This window comes from Notechis scutatus, chromosome 4 (assembly GCF_049901735.1).
Source record: "Notechis scutatus isolate UNSWTSFEM ecotype Mainland chromosome 4, rNotScu1.2, whole genome shotgun sequence".
In the NCBI taxonomy this organism is placed as follows: Eukaryota; Metazoa; Chordata; class Lepidosauria; order Squamata; family Elapidae; genus Notechis; species Notechis scutatus.
This window is the reverse complement of record NC_142012.1, coordinates 25,151,167-25,175,457: the sequence shown is the minus strand read 5'-3', so window position 1 is coordinate 25,175,457 and position 24,291 is coordinate 25,151,167. Positions and strand designations below refer to the sequence as shown.

The window sequence follows — 24,291 nt, the reverse complement described above, 5'->3', positions numbered from 1 at the left end:
ACTGCCACACAAGTCTAACATTAAAATCTATCTATCTATCTATCTATCTATCTATCTATCTATCTATCTATCTATCTATCTATCTATCTATCTATCTATCTATCTCCAGCCATCTAGCCATTCTTGTATTCATTCTTCTTGTTGTAATATTATTACAAACTATACAAAGATTCAACTGCTTTGAAATTAAAACTATATATTTGTGTTTGTATTGAATTATTGATTTATACCCCAATGTATACAAAAGTCCCTCCTCAACTTTCCCACAACAGCCCTGATAGGTAGGTTAGACTGAAAGAATAATTGGCTCAAAATTACCCAATGAGGGTTGAGGGTAAACTTTCTTCTGAGTCTCCTCAATCTTGGCCTTTACCTTCACCACCATGTCAACAATATAGAGTGATTCCAACTGATTCCAATCAATTTGGAATGACAAATCACATTATATTGGTCCAAATTGATGTTGGTAGTTTTGGCGTAAAAACACATATACACCAATGTGTAATGATCCAATTGAATCCCAAACCTAATAAAATGGCTATTTGAACCAATTTAATTTCAAAACCAACCTTAATCAGATCTGATCAGTTCATAAATGTGTAACATTTACATTTTGCTATCCAACTATAGTTGATACCTGTTAGCATAAGGATATCAGAAAAGCTAACTGAATGAGAGTATTTTGTGTCTGTCTTTGTTTCCATGTCAATGGGATGCCTTAATGCAGTGTCCCTGAGCAACTAATACTTTGTAGGAATGAAATATTTTATTCATTGATCCTAACTAAAAGTCATTAATAGTCTTATTGTACTTGCCTTCCTAGATGTCTATGGACACAACATCTTTTAGGACTTTTTAAAATGCTCTCCTGTATAGAAATTCATTTCATTTTAATGCAAGCACTAAAATGTGTAATTTATTGAGCAACATTTGCTTGGTCAGATAATGTATTTTTCATTTCAATTCATAAAAAAAAATCTGCAAGGCAATACACAAGATCTAAGAGGCTGTGTATCTTAGAGAAGGAGTTGAACCTCTTCTTCTGAGTAGTTCTCCGCACTGAACTCCACTCAGAACTGAACTGGGACCTAATGTTGTTATTAGGGAAGTCAGCCATCTGAGTTGAGTGGGAAATGTTTCCAGAGAAATACTGAATTTGGCATTAAGTGAGTTTTGGGATGCTTAAGGACATACATCTTTAACACTATCTGGGGGGGGGGGGAATTCCCACTGAATTCAACTAGCTTGTTTTGGATGGACACACATCCAATATAGAAGATACAGTTTATCTGAGAGACCATCTCACCCCTCTGGGATTGGCCTGTCCCATTCATGCCACCAGAGGAGGCATGCTGTGGGCCCCTTCAGTCCAGGAAGAAGTCCTTCTCTGCTGTGGTTCCTGTCCTCTGAAACATCTTGCCCCCCCTCTGCCCCATGTGAGGTTGGCCCCAATCCTCCTATCCTTTCCTAAGCCTAAAGACCTGTCTCTGCCAGTTGGCCTGTGGCCCCAATTGGAAACCAGTTCAATGGTGGTGGTCCAATGGAGGTAACAACAGATCCCACCTCTCCCATTCTGCCCCTGCCCTCCCCATGTATCCTTGATTTTAAATTCTTGCTTTTAATTTATTTATGTTCTATAGTTACTTTATGGTAGGGTGGGCAGCCAATACACAATTTAATAAACAAACAAACAAATAAATAAATAACTGTATATATAAGGATGTTAAAGGGTTTCATCCTATCTAGTTGTAAAGTTTCCAAAGGGTTTTATTCTTCAAAGGGCTATACATCAGTTTCCCATAGGCAGAATGTTAGTTTATCTCAATTCACTGCAGAAAGGGCACTCCCATGTCCCGATTGCTTCAGCTCAAAATGTCAAGTAATGCTCTGGGTAATTTATCAGGGTTTTCCTGTAACTGACCTATGGATCTGCTTCAGATTTAAGAAACAAACAAAAAAAGAATCCTTGGATTACATTTTATAATACAACACAATGCATCTTTCTTCAGAATTCAATTCTGAATCAACGTTCTGATTCACTAAATTCCAAATAAGTGTGTCTACAACTGCAAACTTAAGGGTTCTTCCTGCCCTAGATTTATCATATATTTTTGTTAGTGCATGCAGCCTTTTAATAGAAGTTCAACTCAGTGGGACTTTATTCTGAGTAAAGGTGTTTAGAATAATTTCAGCAACCAGAAAGCCATCTGGGCCATCCTGGCTACATTTGAACCACAGACCTATTTCTATACCATATTTCAAACCTGAAACCACATCAAGCAATATAGAAAACAATGGGACTATTCTTACATGTGTGGAATCTCTTTTCTAGAATAACCTTTATGATGAGAAGCCTTAGGCCTCAGATTTCTAAACCATTGTCAGTTTTGTTGGTGTCCTGATAGTTTTTATAGTTTGTAGAGGAGTCAAGGTCCCTGAAGATTTTCTTGGGAAACAGGAATATTTCTTAAGTAAATCTATTATGCTGAAAACCTAATGAAATGATCTGGTTTACTTCTGAGTAAACTACTTAGGCACAGGAATTAATCCCTTTAGAATTAATTTAATTAATAGGATCCCTTAGGATCTTTAAAAGAAGAGTTTACTTTTGAGTAAGCTGCATTAGGATCCAATTATTCAATTGATTTTGCAGGGAAGAATGTATTATTGTCACATATCCCATTTTTCAATATATGGTGGCTTCCAAAGTATGTTACAATTAGGATGATAAATAAATTGCCCCAGAAAAGTAGCATATGAACAAAAAAAATCAGAAGAACATTTACAACCCAAACTTCTTTGGACCCATATTGGTGGTTGTTTTTTTACACAAATTAATTATAGTTCTAAATAAACTGGCTTAGAAATTTTCCTCTCTGAATTCTTTATCCAAGAATTAGTAGACCGCTTTTTATGAGTTAACCCTTTTTATAGGATGTTTTCAAAAGACTGGGAGAATGGGAGGAATGGAAACTGCCAAGCACTACGCACATAAATTAAAGTGAATACACTTGAATCTGTGTATACATTTGTAGACTGCCTGGTTTAAGGTTTTCTAAATTTAATAGCATAACAATTTCCTGGGCCATCTGTATGACTCAGGCCTTTAACTTAGTATGGTCATGTCACTCTGTGTGTGTGTGTGTGTGTGTGTGTGTGTGTTTAATAAAATGGTAGATTAACTTTTAACTTATTCTGCCATAACTGCCTCCCTTTTTAAAGCATTTTCAACTATCTTTATTTGTCTGGTTCTGGTTCACAGGCATTTTTATCTTCAGTGTTTTGTTTTAAGAATGCATTGGCTACTGTAGCACCTTTGGGGTTTTGCTAGTGGGGCCTGTGCCAATCCAAGCAAACATTGCATCTACAGTATTCCTCAAAAAGCCAGAAATTGTGTTCGTAATGGAGGAGGAATGCGATTTTGCGATATTTGATTTTTAAGGAATGGTTTAGTTGCCCTCCGCTCCTTGCATAAAGAGAACTCCAACCAAAGCATGAAGCAGGATTTGAAATGATCAAATGAATCGATCCTTTTCCTTTGGGGCATTAGATCAGATAAGCTAAACTTAGTTTTCTTTTAGTATTTGGAATTTTCTACACTCCTTCTGCTCTCTTGGCTCCAAAGGATCATAAACATGGCGAAGACAAAATGTCCCGACTCTATGATGACAAAGACAATGTTGATAAGAAAGGGAGGGAAGGCTGTGGTGTAGATGCAATCCTGGAAGTTTTAATAACCCCTATCTCCAAGATGTCTGGACGCTCTCAGTTCTTCCATCTATCTCTTGGAGAACGGGCCCAAATGCCCTCAGCTGCTTCGATCTCAACTTTTGCAAACTTCTCTAATAGGCTGTCCTTAAATCTTTAATTGCATCTCCCATCATTTCTGCTGGCTTAGCCAACCGGTACCCTGGGACCAAGCTTTGGTCCATGGAATTCTTTGGGAGTCTGCAAATCCATTGCACAGCCAGTTCCTAAAGTGCTGTTATTTGGACAAAACCAGACTGTGGAAAGGTGCAACATATAGAAAGATAGTGTGTTGGGCAATTGTAATTAATTGCCCTCAATCTGGTGTCTGGACTATAATTCCTATAATTATCAAACAATGTGCCTCTTATATTCAAGAACAATTGGAAAGACATCAGGGCAAGGAAGAGCGTTGCTTACTCATTGAAATATGAAATAGTGAAACCAGAGTGCTGAGTTTGACCACACAGAACAAAATTCAAATCCCACCTCCATTATTTAGCTGATAAGTTGGTCTGGGGACATGGCATTAAAATCTTTTTATATACTTTTCTCCAAGGCGTTCTTAGACAACTAGTTAAAACTCAAGCAATCACAAGCTGTCCATTTATTGTGAACTATATGACTGTTGAACTAAACAAAAACATTGTTGTGGAGTTTTCATTCCACTTTTTCAGACCACTCTTTTTTTGGCTTTCTCGGGACTATCTTTCTTTAAAAAGGGCTCTCAGAGCAGAGCTGCTGAAGGGTTGGGAAGAATGTCAGTAAACGAAGGGTAGGAAGAACCTGCAAAGTGGCAAGGAAAGCCCAAGGACCTGTTCTCCAAAGCAAGACACTTCCTTTAAAGCAGGGGTGTCCAACCTTGGCAACTTGGAGGCAACTTGTGGGCGTCCACAAGTCTTAAAAGTTGCCCAGGTTGTCGGAGACCCCTGCTTTAAAGAACAAGTAGATTTGCCTGACTTGTCTGTCCCAACCGCTCCGCACCGAATCCAGTCGCAGTCTTTCCACAAAACGGTGGCGACAAGCTACTTTCGGCTCCTGGGGCAGACACGCGTGCAAATGTAGACAACGCATACAAACACACACACACACAAACCAGCTCCCATCCTACGGGCTGCGCCTTCGTCGTTCTCGGTTCCTAATTTATGCAACCCGGTTCGATCGGCCGTGCGGAGAGGGCGCCGCGCAACGAAGGCTTCGGCCGTGAGCAGGAATACGCTAATGGGGCGATCTGGGGTCTCCTTAATCCTACCTTTAAAAACTAAAAACCCTCCCCGTCGCCTTCCTAATATTGACTGAATGGATGGAATTAATGGCTCTTCATCAAGGCGAGTCGCCGGGAATCCGAAAGACATCAAGCCACCCTTCTCTCTTTGGCAGTCTTTGTTTTCGTTTTAAAGGCAACGGGTTCTTGCTCGAAAAGGCTTTGCGAGCCACCGAAATCGAACGGGGAGCGAGCATCGCCCAAAGGCTTGCGGATCTAAGGCGGCGTTTCTCATCCGAGACCACTTGACGATGGGTGGACTTCAGCTTCCACACTTTCCCAGCCTGCTGAATAAAGTCCACCCATCTCTTAAGTTGCCGAGGTTGAGAACAACTGATCTAAGGAACAGTGAGGGAATGAGGAGGATATATATATGTCTGTGTGTGTGTGTGTGTGTGTGTGTGTGTGTGTGTGTGTGTATCTCAGGAGGGGAAGATACGTCCATTCCTTTTTCTTTTTTGCTTGCTAGCTATTCTTTCTCTACCGACTGTTTCTCTTTTCTTCTCTTCTTTTCCTTCCTCCCTATTTTCTGCTTGCTTGTTGTTTCTGTTCTGTTTTCGTTTCTTTCGTTTCTTTTTTTTTTATTTTCTCTTTCCCACCAGCTAAATTGGTTTGGCTTCTTCCTTCCTTCCTTCCCTCCCTACCTTTGGTTTGCATTTGATTTGCCACCTTTCTTTAGCTTCTTCCTTGCTCGCCCACCCAAGGTAGATGGGTAGGTGTTGTTTGTTTGCTTTGCATTTGTCCATAGAGCTTTTAGGAGAAAATTGGTTCTTCGGTGCTGAAGTGGTGGCTGTGAAAACAGGAAAACGAGACCCCTGTTTATTTCACATTGATTAGTGGCCCCAGGAAATGATTTAAGGAACACCCAGGAGGGTGCTTTAAAAACCTTTTGCTCCATAAGCTAAAACAACAGAGTTCTGTGCTAATTGAGGAGTAATCATTTTATTGTAGCACAAGCTGGAAATAAGCTATATTTCCTAAATCTAGGGGGGTGGGGGGAGTCTGATAAAAACAATGAATGGTTTCTCTTGAATAATAATAGCATGGTTAGCCCTGAAGGACTCATCTTGTTCTTTATTGTTTTGACCAACATGTAACTAAACAAGGGTTATCTGTCTGGCTTCCATAATGGGATCCTAATTAATCAGAGATCTAGTTCCTGGCAAAATAAGCTTTATTTGGGAATTGCAGCTCTGGAGAACAGGATGAAACGAAATTCAACTGAAGTTCCAGTTTTGTGGTTTTCATGTCTTCTGATTCTGCTATGCTACGTGCCTTATTTGATGTACTTGTTTTATTTAACAAGGAGAATATCTTGATCACAATTTCTTGCCTGAGAGCCAATCTGAAGGAGGTTGTACTTTGTTCTAATGCCACATTTTTGTCACTGCAACCCACTGCCCCTTGATTTTGCTTAGCATTTGCTTGGGATGAAGGGGGGGAAGCGCATTAGCAAAGCTCATGTGGTTTGGACCAAGGTTCACTTCCCTGCTCATTAACTAGGATGGTCCCTGAAGTATCCTCAAGTCCACAGCGCATCTCCTGCCCTCATACACAACTGCCATGGAAGTCACCCCAGTCTATTTTTGGCTCTGGGGGGATGGACCTATGAAAAACTTTTATGAATTAGAAAATTGAGCAACCTGTAATGGTAGTAAGGAATATGCTTCTGGGTCTGTTATCATATGAGCAAGCAATAAAGTTCTCTATTTCATTTCATTTTTGACACTCTGTGTGTGTGTGTGTGTGATTCTTCAAAACATTTCTTCATAATATTTTACAGTTATTTTCTATAAGTCTGAAACCTAACACTGCATACCTGTTAAGGGCACATTGTAGAGTTGCATATGTGACTTTGGCCTAATTAGTCTACCTTAAAAGGTTCTTCAGAAGATAATTTAGGGCATTGTGAATACAAATTCAATTTATTTGAAGGAAGGGTGTGATACAAACAAAGAGAATGATAAGAAGAGCCTATTGTATTTTTAATGGCACAATTCTGAGATTTACTGGTGAGAACTAACCGGCACTTTAAAATTATCAGTAACAACATCAGTGATGAGGAATTTCCAAACTCTGAAGCTTCAACGTTTTATTCCTCCTAATTAAAAGGCAAGGTTTTTTTTGAGGAATGTATAAGGTCTTTTGAACTGTTCTTGGACACATAATTCTGTCCAGTTAAGATACTAGAATGCAATTTGAATCAATGGAGATCATCATTTCAAACTGCTTACAACTTATATTTAACTAGTTTGAAAATGCTAGATGTCCTTTTGCATACCCATTACTACTGTCCCTGAGCAGCAGCTCACTACAAAATTCTCAGTTCATTCTGAGAGCCACAGGAGGTTATTACTTCTTTGTTATATCTCTGCAGGTTTGTGTTCTGCCAAGTTTAAAATATTAACCATTTCTTATCAATTATCATTGACAGTGAATTATACCACTGATAATCCAACTTTCCCAAACTATCTAAACAACTTAGAAATAGCATTAAAGTAAATAATGCTCATTTTCCTGGAATGATATGAACGCTAAAGTGTAGCACAAAAGAGGGTGTCTATTAATTGTCAGTCAATTGTCTGTTTAAGTTTAATATGACAGGCTTGCATTTCTAATGTAAGGTTTGGAACCGCCCTGGGGAAAGGTAGTTTCCCTGCCAGCTTTCGAGCTGCTGTTAGCATAACTGGATTGCCTTGTTCTTTCACTGAAGGGGTTGGGGCAGGCACTTTGGAACCGTGGGCTCAATTAAGGTGGTGTAAGGGAAGACAATAAATTATACCATAGTGTTTTAATTATTGCCTACTTTTTGTAGATGCTTCATGAGATGCCTTAAGGAAGAGGTCTACTTTAAGGCTTGTGGACTTCAACTGGCTGGAGAATTCTGGCTGTTTTACTCCACAAGTCTTAAAGTTGCCAAGGTTGGAGACCCCTGCTTTAAGGGGACAGTATTTGGAAGGCATGAGGGGAAACCTGGGTGAGATACCACCATCACCACCACCACCATGAAGTTGGGTTTTGTTTGGTAACTTTATGTAAAAATGTATCTCACACAGATCAGTGCAAGGAACACCTTCGGGTAAAATGCATATGCAAATAAAAGAAAATTATATTATGCAAACCTCTTTGAGAAAAACAAAGTCTTGTCCAAGATCAAAAGTGCTTGAGAAGAACTGCATGTTTCACACCTCTGGCTTTTTAGTAAGAGACCTTCCCATTGGCTCCAGCCTGTGACTGCAGAAGTGAGTTCATACTAGCAAGAAAGCTATGCCACATGCCACACCTTGGACAGGAGCTACCAGGTTAAGGGATTGGCCCTTTCACGTTTCAAAGATGAGATTGGTGGCCAATCTATATATATATATAAAAGCAAAATACCACTCATGCATCATCACAAAATCTCCACTACTATAAAACCTACAAACTTGAAAATTGGCACATATGTTCCTCTTGGCTTCTAGGTGCTCACTAAGAAAGGATTTTTCAAAATGACCATCAGAGCATTAGTATTTCATGTATTATTATTAACACGCTCTGATGCTAAGGAGTTCTACTCCCCGTCCCCACCTGAAAAGAAATCTCTTCCAAATGAAAAACACAAGCAGAGGACGGGAGTTTCAGTTTTAGTTTCACAGCACCAAGCAGCTTTAGTACAGAACAGTTGAGCCAAGCCACACCCAGACTTCTTGTTGTCTCCTTGCTCACACAGCAAATACCGTTTCAATTTCCATGTTTCAGTTTCCAAACAGCCCCCAACTGTCTTACACAATGACAGGAGGCTAGCCAGATGAATACTGATGGATGGGGTAGAAAGAGGCAAAAAAAAAATTCCTTATTTTCCTCCCTGAAAATTAAGCTTGATCACATAGTTTCTTAGTGAAACATGGGTATAGAGCTAGTCTAGTTATAAAAGTCCAGTAAACCACACCTGGCTGTGGATTTTGATAAAATACAATGAGGGTGGGAACCGCGAATCTTATGAAACCCATATTGCCCATGTATAATTCTTCTTTCTCAAGGACAGAGCAGATTCTTAACATATCAAAAGTTCTAACCCATCCTTGAGCTGGAGTTGAAAACCCACTGCCTTTAATTCAGGAAATACGCTGCTACTGGTGAGTTTGGCATAATGCTACTTCCTATGAAAGTTTGAAGGTTCCACCAAGCACCGGACAAAACTGAATTCAGGCAACAAGCTAAAGCATAATTGTTGTACAGTGCAATTGCTGTCTCCATGACACTATTTTAAGAAAAATATAAAGCCTTAACTCATTAGCCTTTCCTGCAGGGTCTGTTTTACTCTACCATGTGGCTCTGAACACTAATGCCATGTTTTTTGCACTGTTACTGTTTTTTTTTTTTAACTTGGCTATTTCTTTTTCTATGATGCTGGTGTATTTTATTTGGATTTGATGATTATTTGACAGAAGCGGCCTTGGAGCAAGTATATTAATTCCTGCAAGTATATTAATATGATCAAAGCCAGTTTGGTTAAGTAGTTTAGACACCAGGTTAGAAACTGGGAAACTATGAATTTGAGTCCTTCCTTAGCCATGAAAGTCAGCCGGGTGTCTTTGGGCCAGTCATTCTCTGTCAGCCCAACCCACCTCACAAGGTTGTTGTGGGAAAATAAGAGGAGGAAGGGATATAAGATATGATCACTGCATCGAGTTATTTGTCAAGATAATAAAGGTGGGATAGATAGAAATAAATAACCCAAAACAACCTATTTAATGGCTGATTTAAAAACATAAAGCAATGAAAAAATTCCCATGACACATTAAACCAGGGGTGTCCAACCTTGGCAACTTTAAGACTTGTGGACTTCAACTCCCAGAATTCCTCAGCCAGCTTTGCTGGCTGAGGAATTCTGGGAGTTGAAGTCCACAAGTCTTAAAGTTGCCAAGGTTGGACACCCCTGCATTAAACCATCAATCACTTATATTAAAACCCAGAATGTTGGATTAGTTAACTTCTTTTGAGCAAATATGATATGGGAAGCCAACTATGGCTTCCACAATAAATTTCTTTTTGTGCGTTTGTCTTTCACATTTTCGAACTGCCCATTTCCCTCCTTGATTTTTGTACAGAAGCAGATCACATTTATCATTATTATCAATATTTTCATTATCATCATCGATTTAAATTTGTTATGTTGGATGCTATTTTCTGCCGTCTGCTGGCCTTTGACTCAAAACTAGGGGCCAGCTTTCCAAGTCTGGATGAGGTAGCCATTCAGAAAATATTAATGCCCATCTTGCCATGGCTGGTGTTTTGGAAGAAGATAGGTAAAGTTAATGGTAAAGCATGGGTCCTTCTCTACGGAAACGATCCAGGTTCAGCCCTAGTAATCCACCTCGAAATAGGAGAGAGTTTGTGAAATAGGAGAGAGTTTGTTTGAGGGTTGCTACCAGTTAAGAGTAATTAGATTTCATGATCTGAAAGATTAGATTAGATGATTAAATCCAGATTCTCAAGGATGTTTTCAATCAAGTAGGAATCATAGGATGTCAGGCTGTCATGCCCTCACTTCAATTAGATAGAGAAATGCTGCCTTTCCTAACCTGGTTGGTGCCCTCCAAATGTCAATGAGATTATAAGGGTTGAAATCCAACCCACCCAAGGGGAACCAGGATGGGGCCTGCTGCTGCTGCTGCTGCTGCGCAATTTCTATGCACAGCAACACTCTCTTCCCAATTCAAACCACCATGTAGTTTACTGGGCCATATTCTGTAACATATGTAAAGCCATTAATTCAACTTTAACCGGGTTTAAATACCTCTCTTGTCATGGATTGCTATGGTTAGTCTTCTTAAACCCCATGGGATCTGCATTTTTCTCAGGAGTAGCAAAAAACGCCTGTGTTTCATTTAAAAAAAACTGGTGTTTCCACATCTCCACTTCAGCTCTGAGCTCAAAATTGGCAAGGCAGCCTTCTTGTATTCCCTTAAGTGGAAGTCTCACTGACAGCAGCGGTGCTGGCTTCTGTGTAGATATATTTAGGATCGCAGAGGGCAGGCGCTGGGTTCTTCCCAGCGAAGGTGGTAAGCATGGTGTGTCTCCTTCTGTGTAGCTTTACTGTAATCACCCCTTGCGAATACAAAGTCCGTTGGATTGGTTTCCTCCCTCCCGCCTAACTGAATGGAAGACGGGGGTGTATCTTTAGGATTGCTTGAAATGAAAGCGTTAGGATGCTCTTGGGTTGAGAAGGCGTCGCTCTGAGCGGAAAGGGGGCATTTTTAATCGGATGGTATTCTTTCACCCAACCTCAGAGGGTCGAACTGTGCCAGCCCTTCTCCACCCCGTTCATTTCTTCTCACTACTTCCCTTTTCCCAAGTTTGGAGGAGAAATTCCTGGTTTCTCTTTGGGAGAGGGGCGGGTTGCGGCATTTTCTGCCTCCTGTTGTCAACTCTACTACGAATGAGTAGTTTCTGCCGCGCCGCCCCGCGCCAGTGTCCAAGTTGCTTTAGGGATTGGAGGGATTTACGCGGCGTGTGGAGCCCCTCGTGGCCCTGGGAGGTTAAGGAGAACCCGGGCTATGGTTAGTAAACAAATTGTAGAGAAAAGCTCCGGATTCTTATTGATTTACTTATAGGTCATCTGCTGGCGGTGCTTAGGGAGAAACTATTTACTTTATACATATACTTTATGATCTTGGGGGAATTAGAGGCAATCCAATAAGAAAAGAGCTAGACCCATCGAAAGCCCCCTATTTAAAAGACTTAAGCAAATTAGAGTCTTATCAGCTTAAAATCCACTACAAATGTAAGAGAATTCTCTGCATCCAAAGGCGGAGGGGTCTCGGGGAGAGGCAGGTCTCTGCCAAATCGCAGGGATAAAGCTTCGCCGTTTAATGAGCGGATAATGAGCGGCGTGTAAATTAACGAGACCTGCTTTTTTTCTTAGTTATACTGCTAAAATTATACGCGGGGGGGGGGGCGGGTTTAGCGGGGAAGGCGACAAAAGGGGCGGGGACCGTCCCTCCATAAAGACGGGGAGGGGAGATGGAAACGGGGATGGGGTTGAAAGTGACCGGTCCAGCCATTCTCCCTGTGGCAACATCCCGGGGATCAGCGGCAGCTTGCTTGAGGGAGGGCATCCCGAAAACCGGGGCGCCGGGGTCCAATCCTACGAGTCTGCGCCGAGCTCTTTTACCCACCAGGCCGAGTCCATCCTCCTGCTACCTCCCGCTGCTGCGAACTCCGCGGGTTTAGTAACTGGGAATCCAGAGTGAAAGGGGGCATTCCCCCCGCGATGATTAAGAAACGAATTCAAAGCACCTTTTAACGTAAACGACGGTACCACAATCGAGGGGATTTTGCGGGGGGACAGAGAGAAGCAAACGCTTTGGGGTATTCACACTGCCCCGCACTTTGAAAGGAGAGGGTGAAGATTTCCGCCTAGAAGCAAAGTCTACCCGAGATCCTCTTTCCCTTTTCCTAAAGGTTGTAATATAACACCACCTTTTTAAAAAAAAGAAAAAGAAAAGCGAAGAATAGCCAATTTCACCTGCAACGAGGGACGGCAGAAGAGCGCGTTTTTGTTTTATTTCGTTTTTTGTTCCTTGAAATGCGGAGCTACTCCTGTGTAAGGCAGGCTGGCTCAAATGCGATTTTGTCGCAAGTTGCAGTGCCGTATTTGCGGGTGGGAAACATAATTCCAGCGGAGTAAGACAGGTCGTGTTAATTCCCGATGACGCCTCAGTTATATATATATACATATATATAATCTTTTATTGAGGCGTCATACACACACACACATATATAAAGGCTGTCTCTGCGGGTGAGTCTCGTTGACTAGGACCCTCACCTGGCTTGGTTTAAGTGCCAAGGGAGAAGCAAATTAAAGTTTTCAGCATCTGGTTTATTTCTAGTGATTTTTTCCCCATTCTTATTCTAATTTGGTTTTCATTATTGCCAAATAAAATATAGCAAAAGGATGTTAAGGACTTTTTTTAAAATGCGAAAAATATACACAATATCTGTTTTTATTTTATTGGGGGGGAGGGGCTCAACCGCCAATTATATGTTTGTTCCAGTATATTTGATGGATACGAATTTCAAATCTTTGCAGTCTTATCAGCAAAAGAATGAAATGTGTTTAGGATTATCACAAAGATCTTTTAGAATCAGAGAGGTAGATGACTATAAAAGATACCTTAAGATCAGTGAAAAGCTAATAGTTTAAGGTCATTGGGGATTTTGAACAAGTAATTGGGGACATTCATTACACTGTGTATTCAGTGTAATAATAAATAGCCATTGAATTACAGAGGTCCTAAGCGGATAGAAGTTTCTCTACATTTTCCCGCGACCATCGCTCCCTTTGGCTTGTTCTTTAAAAAAAAAAGAATATGGTTTCTCTTCTGCGTCACTGAAACAAAAGTCCGAAGTCGTCGCAAAAACTCTGAAGGCTGCATTTCACCTCCGGGATACCTGCTTTCTTTTAATCTAAGGGAAAATCCTTTGTGCGGCGGTGCTTGCTAGGCAGCGATTCTGAAGATCCTAGTCTTTTTCCAGGTTGGGTTTTATTGAGTGGCTCCAAGAGTTCTTGCAGGCATCTCCGAAATAAATGCAGGAGAAAGCTTTTTTCCCCCCTACTTCTTCTTTTTCTTCTTCCCAAGGATGAAAGCTTAGGTAATGTAAAGATCGACGGGTTTCCTGCCCCGTCCATAGATTTTCCAATTTTCCCTTTGCTGACTTGTAACGCATAGCTTGAAAACTTGACTGGAGGGAAGGGGTTTGGGGAAGGGGGGAGAGAGAGAGAGAGAGAGAAGACCAGCGAAGGTTTCCATTGAGCCTTGCCCTAAGTTTCTGATAGGCTGTTCTTATTATAGCCTGCGCCGGGGCGTTGCGCTTTCCGATTGGCTGCGCTCCGCGTCCGTCTTGCTCTCCGCAGCGAGTCTCGCTCTCGGGGGGAAGGCTGGAAGGAGGAGAGAGGAAGGGGCGGCTTGATATCACTGGCCCGGGAAGGCGGCCTCTGGGTTTAAGATGTTAGGCAAACAGGGAGGCCAGTGAGGAGTCCGGCTCTCCGAGCGCCCAAGAAAGGGAGGGAAATCGCGGCCACCGCCGGGCCAGAACGCCAGCGGCTCGCTCGCCCGCTCGCTCGCCCCGGGATTGCTTGCTTGCTTTTGCAGCCGACCCACCTATGGCTTTGGATCTACTCCGCTCTACCTGCGCCTGATCGGCCCGCCCGCGAGCCCTCTCGCGGGGATTATTCATGGTCTGCTGCGCCGTCCGCCTTGGGAGTCTCCGGCTCGGGTTGGCCACGCTCTCCCAGCGGGGGCGCTTGTGCCGCCGGAGCCTTGGCTTTGCAGCCACCGATGCGGCGGAGCTCGGCGGGGGACTCGGCGGGGGGCGTCCGGGGACCTCCCTTGCCTTGAGGTCCGGGCGGGATTGATTGACTGCCTGCCCTGCTGAACGGCCGGGAAGGAGCGAAATCTGGCCAGGGGGCTTCAGCAGCCTCTGTCCCTGGCAGCGGCTCCCACTCCCTCGCCGGGCTTCTTCTCCGCCAGCGCGCATCTCCCGGCCGCCCGGGCTGCTGGCTGGCTGGCTGGCTGGCGACGCTCGATGAACTGCCTGAAAGACCCTCTCAGCCTGGAGCGTTTGGGAGCCGGGAATAAGCTTTGCTCCACCTCCCCTTCCTCTTCCTCTTCCTCCTCCGCCTCCTCGTCTTGCCATCACCACCACCATCACCATCACCACCAGGCTCTGGTTATGGCTTCAGCCCTGACCCCCGGCCAGCCGCGATCCGCCCTGGATTCTGCCAAGCATCGGCTGGAGGTTCACACCATCTCCGACACCTCCAGCCCCGAGGCCGCAGGTAAGGCACTTCTTGCCCCAATCCAGCCACTAACCTTCTCCGGCTTCTCTTCCCCCCATTATTGTACAGTGGCAACGGGCGGTGGCTGGGAGGGGTAATGGCCTAAGGACCTGATCCGTTACTTCCATCGTTACAAATTAAAAAGGTAGAGAACTGCAAAGAAACATCAGCAAAAGAAGAAGAAATTCTCTACTCCTTTTTAGACGGGGAAGGTGAATCGGGCAGTGGCAGGAATTTACCTCTGGGGTCTAGAGAGGGCAAAGAATGGGGACATTTTTTAATATTCCATCTTCTGGGCCAACCTTGGTCTTCGCAAGGGAGAAAAGCCAGCCCAGCAGTAAACCCAGCAGGAGCTCAGGTGAAAGAAGTCAGACAGAGCAACAATTCCTAGGAGTATCACCTGATGCAGACAGACTTTATATCTCTCTTAAAGAGTAACTATTTGACCCCTTTACTGGAAACTAAAGGGGGGCTGGGAAAGCTCTTGAAATAACGAGATGCCCAAAATGTCCACTAATCTGAGATTAGTGAAATTAATGTGATTGCAAGAGAGCGGAATTCAGGGACCCTGAAACCGACTGGCTGTAAGGTTTCTGAGACTTTCCAATAAGGTGCATTGGGAAATTCTGCTAAACCATGCTGCTGAAAGACAACTCCTGCCTGGGCTTATTCAAGAGTAAGTCCTGTTGAGATCAACTGGATGTACTTTAGAATCAATGTGCATAGAGTTTAACTGCAATTGCAGCTCCTGTTTGGAAGAGCGATGTCAGAATATGCAATGTACATGATTTTTAGCCCAGGGAGAAGGAAAGAACTGAAGTTTGCAAGTGAACATGGTCAACTTTATAGTTTGGGTTCAACCACCAAGTCTTGAGTTAATGCTAGATACATTTTTAAAAAAATATTTGGGGCTAAATCCACGGATATAGCTGGCCTTCTGTTGAGTCAAATACTGCAGGTTTTCAATGGGTATGGACCGTGGATTAGCATGACCACCTCCAATTATACTAAGGTCAAATCATTCTGACTCCGAAACACTTCTTATTTATATAAAGGACAACAATCTTGAGACCTAAAGAGAACGGTGTGTCTATCTTTATACATTCGTAGATATTTACTACAGTTCATATTGTACATAAAACTTACTGCTGTGCGTAAAGCAACTGCTTCTGAAAGGATTTTCAGTCTGGTTGCAGTTTTTGAGAAAATAGGCATTTATTCCTTTCGGTAGTTTGTATCAATCGATATCAATCCTCCAATGTGCGATCTACTATTGGGTATAATTTCTGGATGCCCCCAAAATGGGTAGGTCTAAAAAAAAAAAAAGAATATGCAAGATAATATTCGGTCTTCTCAAAATCTTGTCAGGTCATTTCTAATGAATACTTTATCCTTGCATCCTTTTAAAAACGTGTGTGTGTGTGTGTTTGCCAGGGCAATGGAGCTTATTGCTTTGCTGGCTGGGGAGTTCTGAGAAGGGAAGTCCACAAGCCTTAAAGTTGCCAACCTTGTGGAGACCCTTGTTCTATATTATAGAAGAATTGTCAGTTTAGACTTGTACTGTCCCACTACAACCACCTGCGGTTATATGTTTAATTGCAATAAAAACTTATGCTTAGGGGAGAAGGAGTGAGCAATCCCTTGAACAATCACAGCAAACCTGCTTGGACCTGGCAGTTTGAACGTTCAGGTTGGGAGTGACTAATTTACACAATCCGTGTCCCAAGTCTAAGCAGGTAGTTTAGTAGTGGGAATCCCCCTTTTCTTTCTTTCCTTCCCTTCCCATTTTCAGCCGCTGCTTTTGGTATAAAAAAAAAAGAAAATTTCAAAGCCTGGGAGAGTCCAGAGCACAAGGAAGCCACTCTCACCCGTGGGCCACTCATCCTGCAGGCGCACTTCAAGGATGAAGGAGCGCTTTGCCATTCTCGGATGGGCTCTCTCCCTGGGAAGGAAGCGCCTTCCTTCATTTTAAGCAGCTCTTCGGATTTCTGCTTCTTCTCCCCAAAACTCCTGTACCTGATTGCGGATAGGTAATTCTCGCCTGGGCTTTTTGTTTTTGTTTTTAAGTGGTTCTTACTCATTTTAAGCCAGGCCGCCGTGGCTGTGGCTCCTTCCGGATGGCGCACGCCTTGATTTGTCAGTAGCGTGGGCTGCAATGAAGCGGGCTTGTTTCGCAGCTCTTCCCAGAGGTTGGCCTCGCGTGGGCTTCCAGTCGCTGGCCTGTGAAGCCGGCCGAGGGAACTGGGGAGGGCGACGACTCCTTTTCCTTCTCTTCCGCCTTGCAGCCGCCGCCGCTGCCTTTCCTTTCCTTTCCTCCTCCCCTCAGTCTCCCCGACGGGCCCTTGACCCGACGCTGCTTTTTTTTTTTTCCCCCTTCCGCAGAGAAAGAGAAAAGCCAGCCGAGCAAGAATGAGGACGCGGGCGCCGAAGATCCGTCCAAGAAGAAGCGGCAACGGCGGCAGCGCACTCACTTCACCAGCCAGCAGCTGCAAGAATTGGAGGCCACCTTCCAACGCAACCGCTACCCGGACATGTCGACGCGGGAGGAGATCGCCGTCTGGACCAACCTCACCGAGGCCAGAGTCAGGGTAAGAGAGCGCCGAGGCGCGGTTGGGGACGCTGGGCGGGACTTCGCGGGGAGAGGCGGCGGCGGCGGCGGCCGCTGCTTTCGATTTCGCTTCCAGCGAGGCGGGCTTTGGCCCGGCGCAGCTCCTCGGTTCTATCTGTCAGGCCTTGACGGATTGCCTTCCCCTCCGAAGATGATGGATGGGCCCGACTGTGCGGCGTGTTCGGAACGGGATGCGAAGGAGCAAAGGAAACCTGCGCCAAGAAAGCGGCTCAGGCAGGCTCCGACGTGCGCCCAGCTCAAATGCGCCAAATGCCAGACCTCGGCCGCCTTCCCAGGCCCCGTGACGCTCCCTTCTCCGCATTCTTTGCCCCCCCTTCCTTTCCCTCCGCTTTCACAACTCTGGTGGCTTATTCCCCGGCCCTCTTCTCGCCTTAGATTTATGGCTCCATCCGAAAAGCCCCTAAAATCCGACAGGATCAGGCAGCTCAGTCGGAGGGGAAAGGAAAATATATATATATATATATGAAACTTCCCCAATGCGCCTGAGAGGAAGGAGGGAGGCCCGTTTTTACTATCAAGGTTGTATTCCAGAACTACTCGTGGTAGGAAAACCGGATGGAATCCGGTGGGGCTCGAGTTTTCCCTGTGTAAACCAAGCTTAAGTTTTAAGCAGAAATTCATAGATGGGGGGTCTCTTAATTCGATGGGATTAGTGATTCTAAAACTCCGTAGGGTTTGAATAATTACTACTGCTTGGAGTCAGGAAAGTTGGCAAGTGAACCTTTGGATGTAATCCCTGGGTTTATTTGAAGTGGAAGTAAATTCAGTTTACTTCATTTCACTGGTTTCTGTGGAAGTCAGTGAAAAGAAAGGAAGGGGGCAGAGATGCCGGAGAAGCAGAGGTCAGCTTGCTTCAGTGTTGTGGCTGCTGTTGTTTCATATCCACACACACACACACACAAGGAAAGGGAGATGGAAGAAGGAGCTATTTTCCAAAAAGGAGTGGTGGCAAACCACACAATTGTTTTCTTGGATGAGAGTGAAAGAGACTCTCCAAAACAATCGTTGTGAAAAGACAGGATTTTTGAATGCAGCCCTACTTACTCCTTACTACTAGGAGTAGAGTGAAAAGAGATGCTGTTTTGTGGCGAAGTTATCCATGTTTACGAAAATAAAATGTTGCATTTGCAATGTCGAAGGCCGGTATAGAATGGACTGGTGTTTCTTTAATCTAGGAAAGACCAATGAACACTAAAATCCATTCCATACCGTCCTTTTGATGAATCCCTTTTAATTGCAACACTCAGAACTTACACACATCCCCATTTTTTGTTTTTAATTAAAAATTGGAAAGGTTGAGACTCAAGCGCAAATAAACCACAAGCGTCTGGGAGAAAAGTAGGGCAAAGTATAAGGTGGAAGCTGATCCTTTTGGCTTCCTCAGTCAATTCACCCGGAATTCCTGTGGTTCAAACCATTTAAATGGAAAAGCTTGGTATTTAACCTGGTCTCGAATCGAATCCTCCGCTTGGAAAATTGTCCTTTCGGAAACAATGCGGCACAGTCCAGTCCAGTATTGAAGCAACCTTCCAGAATCCTTTGCGACCTTTGGGTTCTTTCTAATAGAATTTATTGCTCTTTGAGATTTTGCTCTAGCTGCTGTTGGGCTTGTAAGCAAGTTGTGTTTGTGTTCTAACGGGCGGTGCCATCACCCTCAGATTTCCAACTTTACTATTATGGTGGCTCCAATCATAAGTAAACCACATCTAGACTGATTTGCTCTGTAATAGCTTGTCGGATTGTCGTCCCAAACGCTTAGAAAAGAAAGGAGAGGGAAAAAAAAACTCGGACGAAGGAAACGGCCTTTATTACTTTCAGTTAGGCACGATGCCGTCTGCACAAACAGCGCGTGGCTCTGCTCTTGGGGCCCTGAAAAAGACGGCCGGCCCTCCGTTGCAGATGGCGGAAACACCCCCCGCCCCTCAGGTGGTCTGCCTGCAGCGGTCGGCTCGGCGTTTCGGGCGCGCAGAGAGAGCAGTCCAAACCGCGGCCTTAGGCTTGCATCGAGGGGGAGCGCGGCGGGTCCCCGGCTAGAGCGAACTTTCGGATGGGGTCAACCCAAGAGCAGCGGCCATCCCAATCCACATCGGAAGGAGGCGGGTGGGCCGAGCAGGGAAACTGGGAATGTGGATTGGAGAAAGAGACGCGCGCCTGTCGCCTTTGTCTTTGGGCGGCGGAGGCGCCCGTCCTTCTTGCGCTGAGAAAGAGCAAAGTTTGCCAAAAGCGCAGGAGAAACAGCAGCCCCGGACGGAGCTTAGCTCTACTAATGATTAGCACATGAAAGAAAGCCGCTCCTGTCACCAGCTGTTAAGGTAAAAGATTTATTCGAAGGTTTCCTAACCGATATTTATGTCGACTTCTTTTTTTTTTCCCCACTCCCGGGCTGCTGGAGAGAAAAATCAGTGACCGGATTTAAATTGTAAACTACTCGCGGATTATTAATATAATCGCGAGGGTCGGCTCTTCGTCTCCTGTGTAGAAAAATGGGTGTTAAAGCGGATTAACGTCCTCGCCCTAGACTCCTAGGCCTTTGTGGGGAAGGGGAGTTAGAGGTTTGAGGTGGAAAAAGGAGCCACGTCCCTTTTGTTCAAGATTGCCACTCGGATCAAAATGAATGACCTGCAAAGCAGAGAGAGAGAGAGAGAGAGGGCAGAAACGCGGAGAGGTGAAAACCAACCAGCAGATGCACAGGACGTTTTCTTGGCTAGGTCTCAGAGTTTGTTAGGAACGATCTTCGCCTTCGGACTTCAACCTTTTGTCGGGGCTAGGAACAAAGTCCTCCCCGTCTCCAAAGTCAGCTGCGGATAAACATTTTTGTGCCTTTTAAGGAGAAGGAGATTGGCCGCTCTCTGGAGAAGCCCGTTTGTTAAAATTCAGCGTAGGCGAGCTGGTGTGTGCTTATTATACGATTGTAAATGCCAGGATAGGCCTTTTTGTTTATGTAGCCATACGAGATGTTAATAAGGAACATATCGGAGGAACAAAACTGTTCGCTCCGTGGACCAGTTTGTGCCAAAGGTGTAACAGCCTAGGCTAAACAGGTTTTCCGTGCTGACCTCAGCGAGATCTGAGGAAATGGCGTTCGGGAGGGGGAGGGGAGAGGTCTCGGCCAACAGACCCTCGCGCTGTTTTACTGGGACTTGGGCCTTTAACTCTGGAGCCCAGCCCGGACATTTCCGCGCAGGTTACTTAAGGCTTTCTTGGAAGGGAAGCTTGTGTGGTCGTGAGGATGCAAAGGTTTTCGGTGGTGCTCTTCTCTCGAAAAACGGCAGGGCCGGGAGAGGCCCTTGCTAGGTAAATAACGGTGCGTTTCACGTTCGGACAACCCTTAAAGTCTTTTCTTTTTCTCTCCCCCCCTCCTCCTCCGCCCCTCCCCTGTAAAGGAGCCTTGAAAGGCTCTTTTTGTCATATCGGAAGGCGTTTATTGTTCGGGCTCCGCAGAAGGACTTGCATTCTTTTTAAGAGGGCCTTTTTTTTAAAAAAAAAAAGATTTTTGGTAAAATAAAAACCAGGATGAGTAAAGTCCGAGGCTGGAGGGGGAGGGGAGGGGAGGGCGTCACCGAAGAAGTGTTGTGGGGGGGCGGGGCGGGGTAGGGTTCTGGTTTCTGGTGCTCGCTTGCCCCTTCTCCTTTCCTCGGGGAGCCTGGGAAGCCCCGTAGTGCGGAGGAGCATGCTAGTGTCCTTTGGTTTCCCCACAGTGACCAGCTTCTCTCCTTCCCTCCTCCTCCTCCTCCCTCCGTCCCTCTCTCTCTCTCTCTCCTTTCTCCTGAAGGTTTGGTTCAAGAACCGGCGGGCCAAGTGGCGGAAACGGGAGCGGAACCAGCAGGCGGAACTCTGTAAGAACGGCTTCGGGCCGCAGTTCAACGGGCTGATGCAGCCCTACGACGACATGTACCCGGGCTACTCGTACAACAACTGGGCCGCCAAGGGGCTGACCTCCGCGTCGCTCTCCACCAAGAGCTTCCCCTTCTTCAACTCCATGAACGTCAACCCGCTGTCCTCGCAGAGCATGTTCTCGCCCCCCAACTCCATCTCGTCCATGAGCATGTCTTCCAGCATGGTGCCCTCCGCCGTCACCGGCGTGCCGGGCTCCGGCCTCAACAGCCTCAATAACTTGAATAACCTAAGCAACCCTTCGCTCAATTCGGCCGTGCCCACGCCCGCCTGCCCCTATGCCCCGCCGACCCCTCCCTACGTTTACCGGGACACGTGTAACTCTAGCTTGGCCAGCCTGAGACTCAAAGCCAAGCAGCACTCCAGCTTCGGCTACGCCAGCGTGCAGACTCCGGCCTCCAACCTGAGCGCCTGCCAATACGCCGTGGACAGGCCGGTGTGAGCAAAAGGCCAGCCTCTTCGGCCCGGGCTTCGGGGTGGCTGCTCTCCTTGGCTGCGTGGGGAGGGCAGGGAGGGTGGGGGAGGGCGGGCGGGCGGGGAAGGAGGGGCAGGCAATCGATTTGCGCGTGACAGTCGGAAGGGACGAAGGAGGCTGCTTCGCCTTGGCATCTAAGAACCTGGACCTTCAATAGAAAGCCAACAGCGCTGGGGCGGGTGGGGAGAGCTAGCAGGAGAAGGAGCAATTAGGGCAGCCGAATTTAATCCACCCAGGCAGAGGGAGAGGGAGAGAGAAGGGAACCCCTTGAAATTTCCGCGTTCTTTGCTTTCCACAGGGTGTTTTTCGGCTCCTTAAAATAAATGGAAAGAGGTTTTTTTTAAAAAAAAAAAAATGGGAAAGAAATGTTCCCAACCGAGACAAGGACATATATTATAAATATATATAAAATACGGACAAACGTTTGACTGGATATGGTATGACATTTTAATGTTCCTATAAGCTTGTTATTTTTTATGTTTAGCATTGTTAACATTAAAAGAAAAAAACAACGGGAAAGGATGTATATATATATTGAAATGTCAAAATTAATTTTATAAAAGCAGTTAGTAATATCTCCACAGTGTTTTTAAAAGTTAGGCTTTAAAATAAAGCATGTTACACAAGAGAGTAGGGATTTGTTTTTTGTTTTGTTTTTTTCGCTTGCGAGCAAGGGAATGTATATACTGTACTAAATGCAACACTGTATGTTTCTAACATGTTATTAATATTATTATTATTATTAAAAAGGAAGTCCCATTGTGTGAATATCAGTTTTAGAATAGTACCTCTGGTGTATGCAATGGTGACTTTTGAAACTACAATGTAAAACATACCCCTGTATAACATTTCGTATAATTAGTGTTTTCCTTTTCAGACAACATTGGAAAAAAAAATGTGTTTCATGGGAGTAAAATATACAGCATACAGTTTGGTCTGGATTTTTTTTTTTTTTTTTTGGTTTGGTAAATTTTGAATAAATTTCCCAGGCAGGGAAAAATAATACTTAGCTCTTATCCAACCTGTTGTTTAAAAGGGGAGGAGGAAACTATTTCGTGTTTTTTTTTTTTAATCAAACAAACCCTTTAGCCCGACAACTTTGAAAATGCCTGAGTTTGTCCTCTGATATTATCTCTGGCATAGCCTAAGAGGAACGAAGTGTTAAATAAAATGCCAGCCTTGCAAAGATGGTGTTTTCCAGGACCGGGAGAATGAAGGCCCACCGTTTACTTTATTGGATCGAACCAAACCAATCCCCGAAATGGATTTGATCCAGAAGTGATCTGATTCTCTTGACTTTCCGCGTAGAGATGGAAAGGAGCCTTACACAACAGAGGTTGCTCCGGTCTGGAGTAAAGCCTCGTGGAAACCTCCGGAATTAAATTCTGGTGGCAGGTTCGCCCTTCTGCCAGCCATCTTAAACCGTGAAGTTTTACCGTTCTGGAAGCTTGGCCGGAGTGTGCCTAGTACAAATAAACTGACCAATAAAATGATCAAATAACTTAACGTTTCTCTCCCTCATTGTTTTTCTTTCTTTCTTTCTTTCTTTCTTTCTTTCTTTCTTTCTTTCTTTCTTTCTTTCTTTCTTTCTTTCTTTCTTTTTCTTTCTTTTTCTTTCTTTTTCTTTTTTTCTTTCTTTCCTTCTTTCTTTCCTTCTTTCTTTCCTTCTTTCTTTCCTTCTTTCTTTCTTTCTTTCTTTTTCTTTCTTTCTTTCTCCCTCTGCCTCCTTTAAACGAGATTCCTCCACTAATTAAAGGGGAACAGACCTTTGCCCCAAATCGATGCCAGCCCCACCCCTTCATGACCCGCGGGCCCCTTGTGGGCGGGCCGTGGGGGAGGGCGAAAATAAACGGGCTAGGCTGGGGAGGCTGAGTGTTTTTGTTTTTTCCCCTTTCCTTTTGGGGGAGGGGACGGTGTGGCAATTGGTTGCAATTTTTGGCTTCCAGCGAGGTGGGCCTACTAACTACTTGGATCTCGAGAGCTGCTGGTTCTTAAACCCATCGCGGATGATAGGCGTTGCACATGATATGCGTTGTGATGATCTGCGGCAGGATGGCGCAAATCGGGATGAATTAGCCCGCCACCTCTCTTGAGCCTGGAGGTTCCGGCAGAGGGACAGGCGAGAGCTAAAAAGGATCGAAAACAAAACAGGAACGCGAAATTAGGAGAGAAAGTTAAAAAAAAAAAAAAAGGATCCAACGCTCAATTATACAGCGGATACGGTCAAAAAGGATTGGAGAACCCAGACCGAAACCTTTCCCACCGCTCCCCGATGCCCAGTTTTGTGTGTGTGCGCGCGCGTGTTTTGCCCTTTTGTCTCTTTATCAACAATCCCAGCACACAGACCTGCTCCGCATCGCGGCCGAATAGCAGGAACGAGAAGAAAGACCTCAGCTAAAGTCCATCGCTGGTGCTGGCCAGGCCCTCCCTACGAAGCAACTGGGCTCTTCTTTTTATTT

General features: G+C 44.7%; 1 protein-coding gene across 3 annotated transcripts in view; it reads left to right on the top strand.

Moving 5' to 3' along the window:
* The window catches only part of PITX2 (paired like homeodomain 2), a 40,727-nt gene extending 17,966 nt beyond the window's left edge, over positions 1 to 22,761 (top strand). For 2 of the 3 annotated variants that reach the window (XM_087962961.1, XM_087962960.1), the window contains exons 4-5: positions 17,217 to 17,422; positions 21,236 to 22,761. In XM_087962961.1, the coding sequence (XP_087819087.1) occupies positions 17,217 to 17,422; positions 21,236 to 21,799 (770 nt within the window). In that variant the 3' untranslated portion in view covers positions 21,800 to 22,761. Of the gene's footprint in view, positions 1 to 12,916; positions 14,835 to 17,216; positions 17,423 to 21,235 lie in introns of those variants that run through there. The other variant, XM_026668692.2, reaches the window with a different exon arrangement.
* The last annotated feature ends 1,530 nt before the right edge of the window (positions 22,762 to 24,291 follow it).